We start from the raw sequence: 13,690 nt of genomic DNA on the forward strand, positions 1-13,690 counted from the left end.
AAAAGTACGCGGCTCTAGTTGCCATGGTAAATCAGTTAATCTGTGATCTGTGGCGGGGTCTATTTGAGTGAGCCGTGAGCGCGCACCTATCCAGGATTGGTTTCACCTGGCTTAATGAATCCGTGTCTGCTCATCCTGGCTTGGTCTTTGTGCAACCAATTAAGCCTGGACGCACATGTTTTGGCTTCATTGAGCTCAGCTGAGTCATTTATCCCGGATGTCTTAATTCTACTTTTGTGCAACAGGCCCCTGGTCCCAGATCTGCTCATGTCATGCCAAACAATTCACACCCAGGCCGGTAGCCGGGCCATCACCCGGGCCGGTAGCCGGGCCATCACCCGGGCCGGTAGCCGGGCCATCACCCGGGCCGGTACCCGGGCCATCACCCGGGCCGGTACCCGGGCCATCACCCGGGCCGGTACCCGGGCCATCACCCAGGCTACCTTAAAAGGAAGCGAGTACAGTATCTTAAAAAAGGGCTTACATTTAAAATACCCATTACTGTAGACGACAATACAGTATATTCTTCCAATCGGGACGTCTGTAAATCAGACATACTTTCACATCAGGCAATTGACTCAAAATGGCTTTTTGGTCAGTTCTGTAATTAAACGCAACAGGAAAAGGCACGTGTCCCCCTCAAATGGCACCCTATTCCTTAAGTAGTGCACTACCCTTGACCAGAGACCATAGGGGGACCATAGGGTTCAGGTCAAAGGTCGTATGCTACAAAAAGGTTATAAGGGTTCGATAAAATCAAGTTCATTCAGTCCTCAAAGACAAGCGATGCTCCCAAACTCTGAATATATTTTAGCATTAGAGGTTAGTAAAGGGTTTTCCCCTAACTCGGTCCCCGGGACTCCAAGGGGGGGTGCACGTTTTGTTTTTTGCCCTTGCACTACACAGCTGATTCAAATAATCATCCAGCTTTGATCATTTGAATCAGCTAGGGACCTTGACCTTGAGGTCCCGTGACAGATTTCAGGAAACGCTGGGTTAGTAGTACGATTGGGTAAAAATACAAAAAGTTAACATTGGTATACCAATCAAAAAGGGTAAATCAAAAAAGTTTATATACATTTTCATCAATGGGTTTATGATGTGTTAGGGATATTGATCCTTAATGATTGGGTGCAGGGGTTTTGTACATTTTTAACTCAAAAACATCTGGTAAGAAAACATCCACTTCTACGTTTGAACTAAGCAACATGTATTTAAAGTAAAAAGATATTTGTTGAGCCCTGAGAAAACGAACATGAAGCCACGAGTTGGTTCATAACACTAGTCAATAGGTAATGGCTGGTAGCATGGCTCCAGCGGTTGAAACAAAATGAGGGGCTTGTCTGCGTTCATGGTGGTGTGTGTTTTACTGGTGGTAAGGAGGAACATTGCTTCAATATAAAAGGAATCAGCAAAAGGCTACGGGTGGCAGTAGGGAACAAACAAGAAAAATTACACACACACTCCCCAAAAATAGATACAAATAAAAATACAGCAAGTGTGTAGGAAAAGGATGATCCCAACTGGCACCTCTACATACATGACCCCAAATGGCACCCTAGTCCCTATATAGTGCACTACTTTTGACCCCAAATGGCACCCCATTCCCTACATACTTGACCCCAAATGGCACCCCATTCCCTACATACTTTGACCCCAAATGGCACTCCATTCCCTATATAGTGCACTACTTCTGAACAGAGCCCTGATAAAAAGTAGTGCACTATATATGGAATAGGGTGCCATTTGGGATGCACCCTAGGGCCATCTTTCACTACATACTCTGGTTATCCGAACAATACCAGTGAGTCTCTCCCAGTACTGGGTCAGAAGGCTCCATGTGGAAGACCAGGGGACTCATACCATCGATGCCCAGGCAGACCTCACCATCCTGGGGCCTAGATATCAGGTCTGCTGGCTTCTTGTGAACCGAGAACCAGGACCTAGCCGGGTAGGGTCCACTACATCACATTATAAAACACAAGTTGACAGATAACAGTCACACAATGGTAGATATGGGTAAGAATCTGTGTCCAGGGGTTAACATCCATAACCCATCTCTGTACGGGACAATCTGTGTTTTCAGACAAGAACAGCTCATCAAGACATAACAGTCTGCTATGGGGTGATTGTTGGTTTGCCTGTCAGTGTAGGTCAAACCAGAAAGACAGGCTTTGAGAAGGAGTTTGTTTGTTCTTTCAGCCACAGAATTCTCCCCTCTAGACAGTTTGTGTTTGTGCTGGCCTGCCACATTTGTCCGGATGGCAACATAGGCTTACTTCCTTCGATCACATCTATACCAACAAAAAAAAGAACTGGTATTTTCACATTCAAGGTCAATTACACAGCAGGTCCTCTATGAGCAATGCAGTCCAGGATGTCAAGAAAAAGCATTGCTCCAAAATGGCTGCTGAGCTACAGCTGATGAAACCACTGGGCTATAGGATACATCAGTTCATTATACTGTAAACGACCACATTTGGGCCATAAATCTGGCCAATAACATGGCTCCAAAATCAAAATCCCCAAAATGGCCGCTGAGTTTCCATTTCACTCAGTTACAGAGCAGGTCTTCCAGTGGAAGCTGGTCCAGGTCGTAGGAGAACAAGTTGTCTTCCCCCAGGCTGAGCATGTAGTCGTCCTCCTCAAAGAGGAGGGAGGGAGAGAGGGAGACAAAAGGCTCCTGGTCGACATCCTGGAGGGGGAGGAGGGAGACAGGGGTCACTGTCACTGCTGAGCATGCTGGGAGCCTGGACAGGGCGTTGGAGAAACTGATACTGGCGTTATCGGTCGAGTTATTACCCCCTGGTGAAATGGAGAGACAGGGGCAGAGAGAGGCGAGAGAAAGGGGCAGAGAGAGGCGAGAGAAAGGGGCAGAGAGAGGCGAGAGAAAGGGGCAGAGAGAGGCGAGAGAAAGGGGCAGAGAGAGTGCTTTGAAGGAGTAGTTCGCCCAATAACCAACCACAGAGATAGAGGACTCTAGTGCCCAAAAGCCTGTTTTAGCATGGGCAGAACCATTGAGAACTGTCACCATTTTGAAGTAGTCAACTGGCTGGGACTTCCTATGGGTTAAGTGCCTTGCTCAAGGGCACAGAGAGAGAGAGATTAGAACCAGCAACCTTTCGGTTACTGGCCCAACGCTCTTAACCGCTAGGTCGCCCTAGTAGTAGAAACAAATGCACTACTTCAAAATGGAGATGGCCTCAATGGCGCTGCCTGTGCTCTCTCAGACGCCATAATGGGACAGATAGATAACGATGCGATGTCTAAGTTCATGGGCTCACCTTGTGACTCCTTGAGGACGGACAAAGAGGAGTTTCCATTGACATACGATGAAGAGGGATGTCCGTTTCCATTCAGTGCCACGTCGTTCAGCGTGGAGGAGGGGGCGTGGTCATCAGAGCATAGGAAGACTTCTATTGAACCCTGGGTACTGCTCAGGTGGACCTGGAGACTCTGATTGTCCAATCGACAAATCAATCATTTCAGTATTTCAGCAATTCAATAGCCAACTGCAGGTAATAAAGAGAACATTGACCATGATCAGTGTGTGTGTGTGTGTGTACCTCTGCAGGGTCTGGCACCTCAAGTCTGGTTTCAGCAGGGGCTTTGACCACAATGACCGTCTGGTCCTTCAGACTAGGAATCCTCTTCACATCCTCATACGATATGTATGCAAACGTACCCAGGAGTTAAGGAAAGAGTAGTCATTCACACACACAGGACAACACACACACACCTCAAACACAGCAGGCTTGTAAAGGAAGGCTATTTCCTTGTGGGTGTGTCCTCAGTCATCTGTTGGATGATGCGTGTAGAGATGTGTAGGAGTTCATCCAGTCTCTTCTCCTCCTGGGTCAACTCCAGCAGCTCTTTACCCACAGACCCAGGGGTCTGGACCCTGGCCACTCCGTCTGGAGACAGGCTACACCCCCTACACACACAGGAGAACGGCCCGCGTTAACGCACAGGAGAACGGCCCGCGTTAACGCACACACACGTTAATACCAGTGGTGGGAAAAGTACCCAAATGTCCTACTTGAGAAAAAGGGTCAAGATACCTTAATAGAAAAATGACTCAAGTAAAAGTGAAACTTACCCAGTAAAATATTACATGAGTAAAAGAAAAAGTATTTGTTTTTATAGTTACTTAAATATCAAAAGTAAATGTAATTGCTAAAATGTACTTAAGTATCAAAAGTAAAAATCGTTTCAAATTCCTTACAATATGCAAACCAGATGGTGATATTTCCTTGTTTTTCTTAAATGTACAGAAAGCCAGGGTCACACTCAAACACATCATTATCAAATGAAGCATGTGTGTTTGGTGAGTACGTCAGATAAGAGGCTGTAGGGATGACCAGGGATTTTTCTCTTGAAAATTGTGTGAATTGGACCCTTTTTGTGGCATGCTAAGCATTCAAAATGTAATGAGTACTTTTTGGGTTTCAGGGAAAATGTAAGGAGTAAAACATTTATTATTTTATTTAGGAAAGTGGTGAGGTTAAAAGGAAAAGTTGTGAAAAATATAAATAGTAAAGTACAAATACCCCCAAAAAATTACTTAAGTAGTACTTTAAAGTATTTTTTACTTAAGTACTTTACACCACTGTTTAATACACACACAAATGAGAAGAAAAAGAAGCAGTCAACACACGTTGTTCTTGAGTTTCCCTGTGACATCATGTAAACTCAGCAAAAAAAAAAAGAAATATCCCTTTTTCAGGACCCTGTCTTTCAAAGATAATTCGTAAAAATCCAAATAACTTCACAGATCTTCATTGTAAAGGGTTTAAACACTGTTTCCCATGCTTGTTCAACGAACCATAAACAATTAATGAACATGCACCTGTGGAACGGTCGTTAAGACTAGAAGTCGACCGATTATGATTTTTCAACGCCGATGCCGATTATTGGAGGGCCCCAAAAAAAAAAAGATCCGATGCCGATTAAAATCGGCCGATTCTTTTGTTTATTTATTTATTTGTAATAATGACAATTACAACAATACTGAATGAACACTTATTTTACCTTAATATAATACATCAATAAAATAAATTTTGCCTCAAATAAATAATGAAACATGTTCAATTTGGTTTAAATAATGCAAAAACAAAGTGTTGGAGAAGAAAGTAAAAGTGCAATATGTGCCATGTAAGAAAGCTAACGTTTAAGTTCCTTGCTCAGAACATGAGAACATATGAAAGCTGGTGGTTCCTTTTAACAGGAGTCTTCAATATTCCCAGGTAAGAAGTTTTAGGTTGTAGTTATTATAGGAATTATAGGACTATTTCATATACCTTTGACTATTGGATGTTCTTATAAGCACTTTAGTATTGCCAGTGTAACAGTATAGCTTCCGTCCCTGTCCTCGCTCCTACCTGGGCTCGAACCAGGAACACATCGACAACAGCCACCCTCGAAGCAGCGTTACCCATGTAGAGCAAGGGGAACAACCACTCCCAAGTCTCAGAGCGAGTGACGTTTGAAACGCTATTAACGCGCACCCCACTAACTAGCTAGCCATTTCACATCGGTTACACCAGCCTAATCTCGGGGGTTGATAGGCTTGAAGTCATAAACAGCGCAATGCATTGCGAAGGGCTGCTGGCAAAACGCACTAAAGTGCTGTTTGAATGAATGCTTACGAGCCTGCTGCCGCCTACCACCGCTCAGTCAGACTGCTCTATCAAATCATAGACTTAATTATAACATAATAACACACAGAAACACGAGCCTTAGGTCATTAATATGGTCGAATCCGGAAACTATCATCTCGAAAACAAAATGTTTTTCCTGTCAGTTAAATACGGAACCGTTCCGTATTTTATCTAATGGGTGGCATCCCTAAGTCTAAATATTCCTGTTACATTGCACAACCTTCAATGTTATGTCATAATTATGTAAAATTCTGGCAAATTAGTTAGCAACGAGCCAGGTGGCCCAAACTGTTGCATATACCCTGACTCTGCGTGCAATTAATGCAAAATGACAATTTCACCTGGTTAATATTGCCTGCTAACCTGGATTTCTTTTAGCTAAATATGCAGGTTTAAAAATATATACTTCTGTGTATTGATTTTAAGAAAGGCATTGGTGTTTATGGTTAGGTACAGTCGTGCAATGAGTGTGCTTTTTCGCAAATGCACTTTTGTTAAATCATCCCCGTTTGGCGAAGTCGGCTGTCTTTGTTAGGAAGAAATAGTCTTCACAGATCGCAACGAGCCAGGCGGCCCAAACTGCTGCATATACCCTGACTCTGTTTGCAAGAGAAGTGACACATTTTCCCTAGTTAAAAGAAATTCATGTTAGCAGGCAATATTAACTAAATGTGCAGGTTTAAAAATATATACTTGTGTATTGATTTTAAGAAAGGCATTGATGTTTATGGTTGGAGCAACGTGTACCTAAGCGATTACATGCAACGCAGGACAGGCTAGATAAACTAGTAATATCGTCAACCATGTGTAGTTAACTAGTGATTATGATTGATTGATTGTTTTTTTTATAAGGTTTAATGCTAGCTAGCAACTTACCTTGGCTTCTTACTGCATTCGCGTAACAGGCAGGCTCCTCGTGGAGTGCAATGTAAAACAGGTGGTTAGAGCGTTGGACTAGTTAACCGTAAGGTTGCAAGATTGAATCCCCGAGCTGACAAGGTAAAAATCTGTCGTTCTGCCCCTGAACAAGGCAGTTAACCCAGTTTTCCTAGGACGTCATTGAAAATAAGAATGTGTTCTTAACTGACTTGCCTAGTTAAATAATGGTCTTAAAAACAATTTTAAAAATGTATATATAAAAAAAAAATATTAAATAAAAATCGGCATCCAAAAATACCGATTTCCGATTGTTATGAAAACTTGAAATCGGCCCTAATTAATCGGCCATTCCGATTAATCGGTCGAACTCTAGTTAAGACACCAACAGCTTACAGACGGTAGGCAATTAAGGTCTCAGCTATGAAAACTTAGGACACTAAAGAGGCCTTTCTACTGACTCTGAAAAACACCAAAAGAAAGATGCCCAGTCTCTGCTCATCTGCGTGAACGTGCCTTAGGCATGCTGCAAGGAAGCATGAGGACTGCAGATGTGGCCAGGGGAATAAATTGCAATGCCCGTACTGTGATACACCTAAGACAGCGCTACAGGGAGACAGGACGTACAGCTGATCGTCCTCGCAGTGGCAGACCACGTGTAACACTTGCACTGGATCGGTACATCCGAACATCACACCTGCGGGACAGGTACAGGATGGTAACAACAACTACCCGAGTTACACCAAGAACGCACAATCCCTCCATCAGTGCTCAGACTATCCGCAATAGGCTGAGAGAGGCTGGACTGAGGGCTTGTAGGCCTGTTGTATGGCAGGTCCTCACCAGACATCACCAGCAACGTCGCCCATGGGCACAAACTCACCATCGCTGGACCAGACAGGACTGGCAAAAAGTGCTCTTCACTGACGAGTCGTGGTTTTGTCTCACCCTGGGTGATGGTCGGATTCGCGTTTATCATCGAAGGAATGAGCGTTACACCGAGGCCTGTACTCTGGAGCGGGATCGATTTGGAGGTGGAGGGTCCGTCATGGTCTGGGGCGGTGTGTCACAGCATCATCAGACTGAGCTTGTTGTCATTGCAGGCAATCTCAACGCTGTGCGTTACAGGGAAGACATCCTCCTCCCTCATGTGGTACCCTTCCTGCAGGTTCATCCTGACATGACCCTCCAGCATGACAAAGCCACCAGCCATACTGCTCGTTCTGTGCGTGATTTCCTGCAAGACAGGAATGTCAGTGTTCTGCTATGGCCAGCGAAGAGCCCGGATCTCAATCCCATTGAGCACGTGGAGGATGAGGGCTAGGGCCATTCCCCTCAGAAATGTCCAGGAACTTGCTGGTGCCTTGGTGGAAGGGTGGGGTAATATCTCACAGCAAGAACTGTCAAATCTGGTGCAGTCCATGAGGAGGAGATGCACTGCAGTACTTAAGGCAGCTGGTGGCCACACCAGATACTGACTGTTACTTTGATTTAGACCCCCCATTTGTTCAGGGACACATTATTCCATTTCTGTTCGTCACATGTCTGTGGAACTTGTTCAGTTTATGTCTCAGTTGTTGAATCTTATGTTCATACAAATATTTACACATGTTAAGTTTGCTGAAAATAAAACCCAGTTGACAGTGAGAGGACGTTTCTTTTTTTGCTGAGTTTATATAGTTTCGGCATCGTCGTGCCGACCCCCATCTTAATGGCTGGGATATCGGGCGGCGTTACGGCACACTTCCACCAACTATGGAGAATTTCTAACCAGGCAGTGCAATACAACTTGGCTTGGCACAGCTGTGTATACAGGTCATAGACAGACCCCCACTACTCACATCCATTGGATGTTGTTCTTGGACGACTTCTTGATGAGATGCACCCCATCCAGGACGTTGGTGATGTCATAGAGGCGTCTCTTCTGCACCTTGAGGGACTCCGCGGCCCGATTGAGGTCCACCACCCCGTCACTGGACTGGGCAAGCAGCTGGACAAACTTCTGGGTCAGGAGGCCTAGAGATGTGTCATACCTGGTCTTCTCTAACCGGGAGCGGGGAGCTGGAGGGAGGGGAGAGATGGGTTAGTTAACAGGCAGGAGCTGGAGGGAGGGGAGAGATGGGTTAGTTAACAGGCAGGAGCTGGAGGGAGGGGAGAGATGGGTTAGTTAACAGGCAGGAGCTGGAGGGAGGGGAGAGATGGGTTAGTAAACAGGCAGGAGCTGGAGGGAGGGAGGAGAGAGATGGGTTAGTTAACAGGCAGGAGCTGGAGGGAGGGAGGAGAGAGATGGGTTAGTTAACAGGCAGGAGCTGGAGGGAGGGAGGAGAGAGATGGGTTAGTTAACAGGCAGGAGCTGGAGGGAGGGGACAGATGGGTTAGTTAACAGGCAGGAGCTGGAGGGAGGGGAGAGATGGGTTAGTTAACAGGCAGGAGCTGGAGGGAGGGGAGAGATGGGTTAGTTAACAGGCAGGAGCTGGAGGGAGGGGACAGATGGGTTAGTTAACAGGCAGGAGCTGGAGGGAGGGGAGAGATGGGTTAGTTAACAGGCAGGAGCTGGAGGGAGGAAGGCAGACACATACACACTTGAGCAGGTCCAGGTAGGTGAGGGAATTAATGACAAGTGAACTGCGAATACACACTTGGCCACAAAGAGCAACAATGTTCCTCAGGCATGGGCATCACATCTTTATTCGTCAACAAAGGCTAGACCATCTCTTCACACTAAAATGGCCTCCGCTCCTTTCCTTCAACTTTTAAGTTATTGGATGGTTTTCAGCAGGCCATGACGTGGCTCAAAACTGAAATAAACAGGAAGTTAGAGACTTGAGATGAGACGTTGTTTCTACTAAACTGAGATGAATGCACTGTAACTCCGGCCTGGACGAGGAATGGTGTAACTTCGCCCTCGGGGCAGCAGGTAGCCTAGTGGTTAGAGCGTTGGACTAGTAACCGAAAGGTTGCAAGATCGAATCCCCGAGCTGACAAGGTACAAATCTGTCGTTCTGCCCATGAACAAGGCAGTTAACCCACTGTTCCTAGGTCGTCATTGAAAATAAGAATTTGTTCTTAACTGACTTGCCTAGTTAAATAAAGGATAAATAAAAAATATTTAAAAAAAAAAAGAGCAATGGTGTAACTCGCCCTGGATGAGAGCTTCATGACTAAAATGTCAATGAATCCCATGGTAACTAAACCACCCACATAATGCTAAACTAAACCACCCCTCCCCCCCTCTTACTCTTGGGTCCTCTGAGGGAGAGCCTGGTGGCTCGCTTAGCTCTGGAGCCACTGTTAGTCTCACTGGTGTACTGTTGATCACTCTCTTCCAGCTCCAACCGACGCTTCGCCTGACACACAGAAAAAACATGTATACAATGTGACAATCTGGATGAAACAGAACAGTGAAAGTGTGGATCAAATCTGAGGTGAATTATGTTAGTACAGGATCCCGGTGTGAACATCAGTTCTAACAGCAGGTAGCCTAGTGGTTAAGAGTGTTAGGCCAGTAACCGAACGATACCCGTGAGCAAAGGCACTTAAATTCTAAACCGCTCTTTTGAGCTGGACAAGAGAAGTCTGCTAAATGACTAAAATGTTTAAAAACTAGTAGACAATTTCACCATTCAAAAACCAAGTACCAGCTCAGAATCAACAGAATGAATACACCCCTGATCACACGCAAACACTGTTCACTTTCATAGCAGCCACGTACAAACAGAATGATCCCTTTCATAGCAGCCACGTACAAACAGCATGATCCCTTTCATAGCAGCCACGTACAAACAGCATGATCCCTTTCATAGCAGCCACGTACAAACAGCATGATCCCTTTCATAGCAGCCACGTACAAACAGCATGATCTTTCGATGGCTGTATAATTCCTTCTCGCATCTACACACTCCACCTCTCAAATTTTCCCTTCGCTTGTGGACTTCAATGTACAACACATCAGCTGTCTGAGTTAATATGATTCGTCTTTAACACATAAAATGTGATGTTTGTGGGATGCAGTTTGCAAGTGCATGCTTAAAGATTTAGACCATATCACAACAAATCTGAAATGTGTTGTACTTCCTCATGGTAGGACTTCCAGGTTAGCTAGCAAAAAAAATAAAAAATAATTCTACCTTGGTACGTCACAGATTTGTTCAGCTATGCGCTTATGATTGTCATTAGATACATGGAAGACAGTCCCCTCCTTGTCATAAAACTAAAAGTACTGGAACTATGGTAAATAATTAAGTTGGACCCAAAACGCACTCTTTAGAGCAGCTGGAGCAAAGGATTACAATTGGGTTGGTGCGTGGCAGCCAGCTAAACTGGGAGAAGATTCTCCCACATCCCCCTCCAAGCGTCGTTTACGGCCTAGTTTGTGGTGTTAAAACATATAAATACATTTCTTTAGATATTCATGCTAGCTAGCAAATGAACATGAGCTAAGACACGTTTGTCTGTCGACTGTATTTATGATTGATTGGCTGTTATTCTTACGATTTTATTTCTGCAGGTCAAAAACTTTAGAAAAGTTGCCTGCTAACGTTACATGGATAACGGAAAAAAAATTAGAAATTACTCATGTCTAGTTAGCTGATCGATTTGACGTGTCGTTATTGTGCCAAACCTGATCATACTTAGCTAGGTCGATGTGTTTCCTATCCAACTAAGGCGTGTTGTTGATAATGAAATGGGATAGCTGTCTGGCTAGCGAGCTAACTAAACGTTAACTAGGGCTTTTCGCTGACACGTTATAAATCCACTGTCAAAGGGACACTTAAAAGTTGGAAACGTTGCAAGTGGTTTATCACAAAAACATAACGGTAAACATACACGCATAAAAAGAGTCAACGTGTAACATTTGCAATCAACAAAAGAATGTTTTGTGTATTTAGCTAAAGGTCTAACTAGCACTGCATACTACTAACAATAGCTAGCGAACGTTACTATAGTAACGTTCGCTAGTTAGTTACTATAGGATAAGTCACTAACTAGTTAGCCCCTCACTAACTAGTTAGCGAACATAGTTGACTAACTGTGACTTTACACTAACGTTAACTAGTTAGCAAGCTAAATGGCTTGTTTGCAGTCATGTGACTGCCCGGAATATTGTATGCCAAAAGAGCCCTCGCGTTATGAATTACCGGGTGTCTTCCGAGGGCTGGTCGCTGTCCCGTCCCGTTTGTAGACACCCCGATTGGGGTAGTGTATAGCTGACCGTCGGTGGGGTCTGAGACACCGACATTGTTAGTCTGGTTCGAACAGGGCGGAGGGGTGAAGATCTGATAATACGGCGCATTGGTGTACTGGGTCAGAACTGTGCGGTTTTTGTCCATGGAGGAGCCCCCGACCCCTGGAATTAGGACTTTCTCCGGGACAGAGGCTCCCCCCTTTCTCATCATCAGGGTCGAATGTCCTTTTGTCCCTCCGCTACTTTGGAGCACTCTTTTTTTTTCTTCCAAAATCGACATCGATTCAACAACAAACAAACAAACAAACAAAAAAACAAAAATCTGGGATATCGTTAAACTAATATCTTACATGCCCGTTCGTTCAAATTTGATAAACGATACGTTTCTAAAACAAGGACGATGCAACGGATTTTATTAGGTCGCAAACTCCATTCCTGCTGCTTGAAAAATGGCTCCAGGAAGCTGATAGTGAATCATGGGATGCAGTTTATCAGCGAAGGGCCCTCCCGCGAAACTCGTATTTCCCGGGAATGTTTTAAACTAGATTTACATATACACTGCTATTGGTTAGCGTAGTAGCAGACTCCACCTATACGTAATTGCGTCAGCGTGTCTGACCAATGGGTGAGGATTTTCGACATATAAAGCAGTGTCCTGTGTTTACTTGGGGTGATTAGATTCATCTGTCTGGGCGCCCAGGTAGGCGTGCTTTGCAGCTGGTGGAAATTGATTGCATTCGTTTAGGAACCGGGTTGAGTTCCGGGTGTGAGCCAGGTTACCCGTTCAAAGACCACGGCGAAATTGGCTCAAAACAAAAGTGGCTTAATTAAGCACCTGGAGTAATGAATACGATTCTGTGTTTTCACATGTAAAAGTGATTGTTTTTGATAATAACGTTTTACTTGCCTTTCCAAATGAATATTGGTTAGAAAATTCTAACGTATATTTTATGGAAAATTGCTTTTGTATGTTTCTGGATGATGTACCATGCTACCTTGTTGACAACATGACCGAGCAGCGCAAGATTACTGTTCCATTGGAGAATGGCGCTCCTCCCTCACCCCTTTTGCCCGTTCTAGTCACAGGCCATAGACTGGTGCCCTGCGGCTCAGCATAATCGAATCCGCCCCTTGTTTTTACTTAATGTCAAAATCAATCATGTAAGGTAAGCCGACCCTAAATGCATAACTGGTAACACCAACAACCATTATTCACACAAAACTGGAATGTTTTGGAATAACCAGTTTGATTCAAGTGGGCGGCAGGTAGACTGACGGTTACAGCATTGGGTCAGTAACCGAAAGGTACTAAGCAGACATATGGAAATGTTTTTAAGATGGTGCTTACATATGGAAATGTTTTTAAGATTGTCATACCATGGATCATTTCGCTATTTAATTTAGAATTTTAGGATCCCTTCAGGTATAATTTATTTTGTATTATTTTATAAAATATTGAATTTGACCTTTACTACTCTAGCCCATAGAAACGCATTGAATAACATATTCATAAATGGCAAATAAATAAAAAAAAGGAACAAGGTTTTAAAGTGTCTGTCCTATATCTAGGAGATATAAGAAAGCTCAGGAAATATTTGTGTTTTTGGTCACATATTTAACCCTTTATTTTTTCAGTGGCACAAATCTACCTCCATACTGCCATTCGTTTGTATGGGTTACCTTCAGATGAGTCCCATGACACTTGTCCAAAACAGAGAACACCATAGATGGGTCATAATAGTTTTGTAGGCGAAACCGTTCGGACGCTACAGACGTTTTCGTGAGAAGACCGATTTTTGGGATGACTCGTGGTCTAAACAGTGCTGTAGCTTGGCAACCTTCCACTGCAGATGCGAAAAGGCTGATATAGGCGTATGCGGTTGATTGAGAAGCAGCCAATGCAAAAAAAACCCCTGATATATCTAGTTTAAACTGACGAATTTTGATCAGGATTTTTTAAACTGTGTTA

General features: G+C 44.2%; 1 protein-coding gene across 2 annotated transcripts; it reads right to left on the reverse strand.

The window, feature by feature from the left end:
* Positions 1-1,046: 1,046 nt before the first annotated feature.
* LOC106589066 (transcription factor E2F3) lies at positions 1,047-12,206 on the reverse strand. 2 transcript variants are annotated; one of them, XM_014178742.2, is made up of 7 exons: positions 11,675-12,206; positions 9,775-9,883; positions 8,378-8,597; positions 3,773-3,934; positions 3,567-3,681; positions 3,285-3,456; positions 1,047-2,695 (listed from the first exon to the last, which is right to left on the reverse strand). In XM_014178742.2, the coding sequence occupies exons 1-7, from the start codon at positions 11,999-12,001 to the stop codon at positions 2,646-2,648; spliced, it is 1,155 nt and encodes a 384-aa protein (XP_014034217.2). In that variant the 5' UTR covers positions 12,002-12,206; the 3' UTR covers positions 1,047-2,645. The 2 variants fall into 2 exon arrangements, with proteins under 2 accessions (XP_014034217.2, XP_014034216.2); XM_014178741.2 differs by having other exon boundaries at positions 1,047-2,805.
* Positions 12,207-13,690: the final 1,484 nt, after the last annotated feature.

This window comes from Salmo salar, chromosome ssa27, assembly GCF_905237065.1.
Source record: "Salmo salar chromosome ssa27, Ssal_v3.1, whole genome shotgun sequence".
Classification (NCBI taxonomy): Eukaryota; Metazoa; Chordata; class Actinopteri; order Salmoniformes; family Salmonidae; genus Salmo; species Salmo salar.

What these genes read in the sequence shown, in the direction of transcription:
- LOC106589066 (XM_014178741.2), bottom strand. Translation starts at nt 12,001, where the DNA reads ATGTCGATTTTGGAAGAAAAAAAAAGAGTGCTCCAAAGTAGCGGAGGG. An exon ending in CTCCCTCAGAGGACCCAAGA is followed by an intron (nt 8,598 to 9,774) that starts GTAAGAGGGGGG and finishes CCCTCCCTCCAG; the next exon opens with CTCCCCGCTCCCGGTTAGAG. An exon ending in CGTCCTCAAGGAGTCACAAG is followed by an intron (nt 2,806 to 3,284) that starts GTGAGCCCATGA and finishes CCATTTCACCAG; the next exon opens with GGGGTAATAACTCGACCGAT.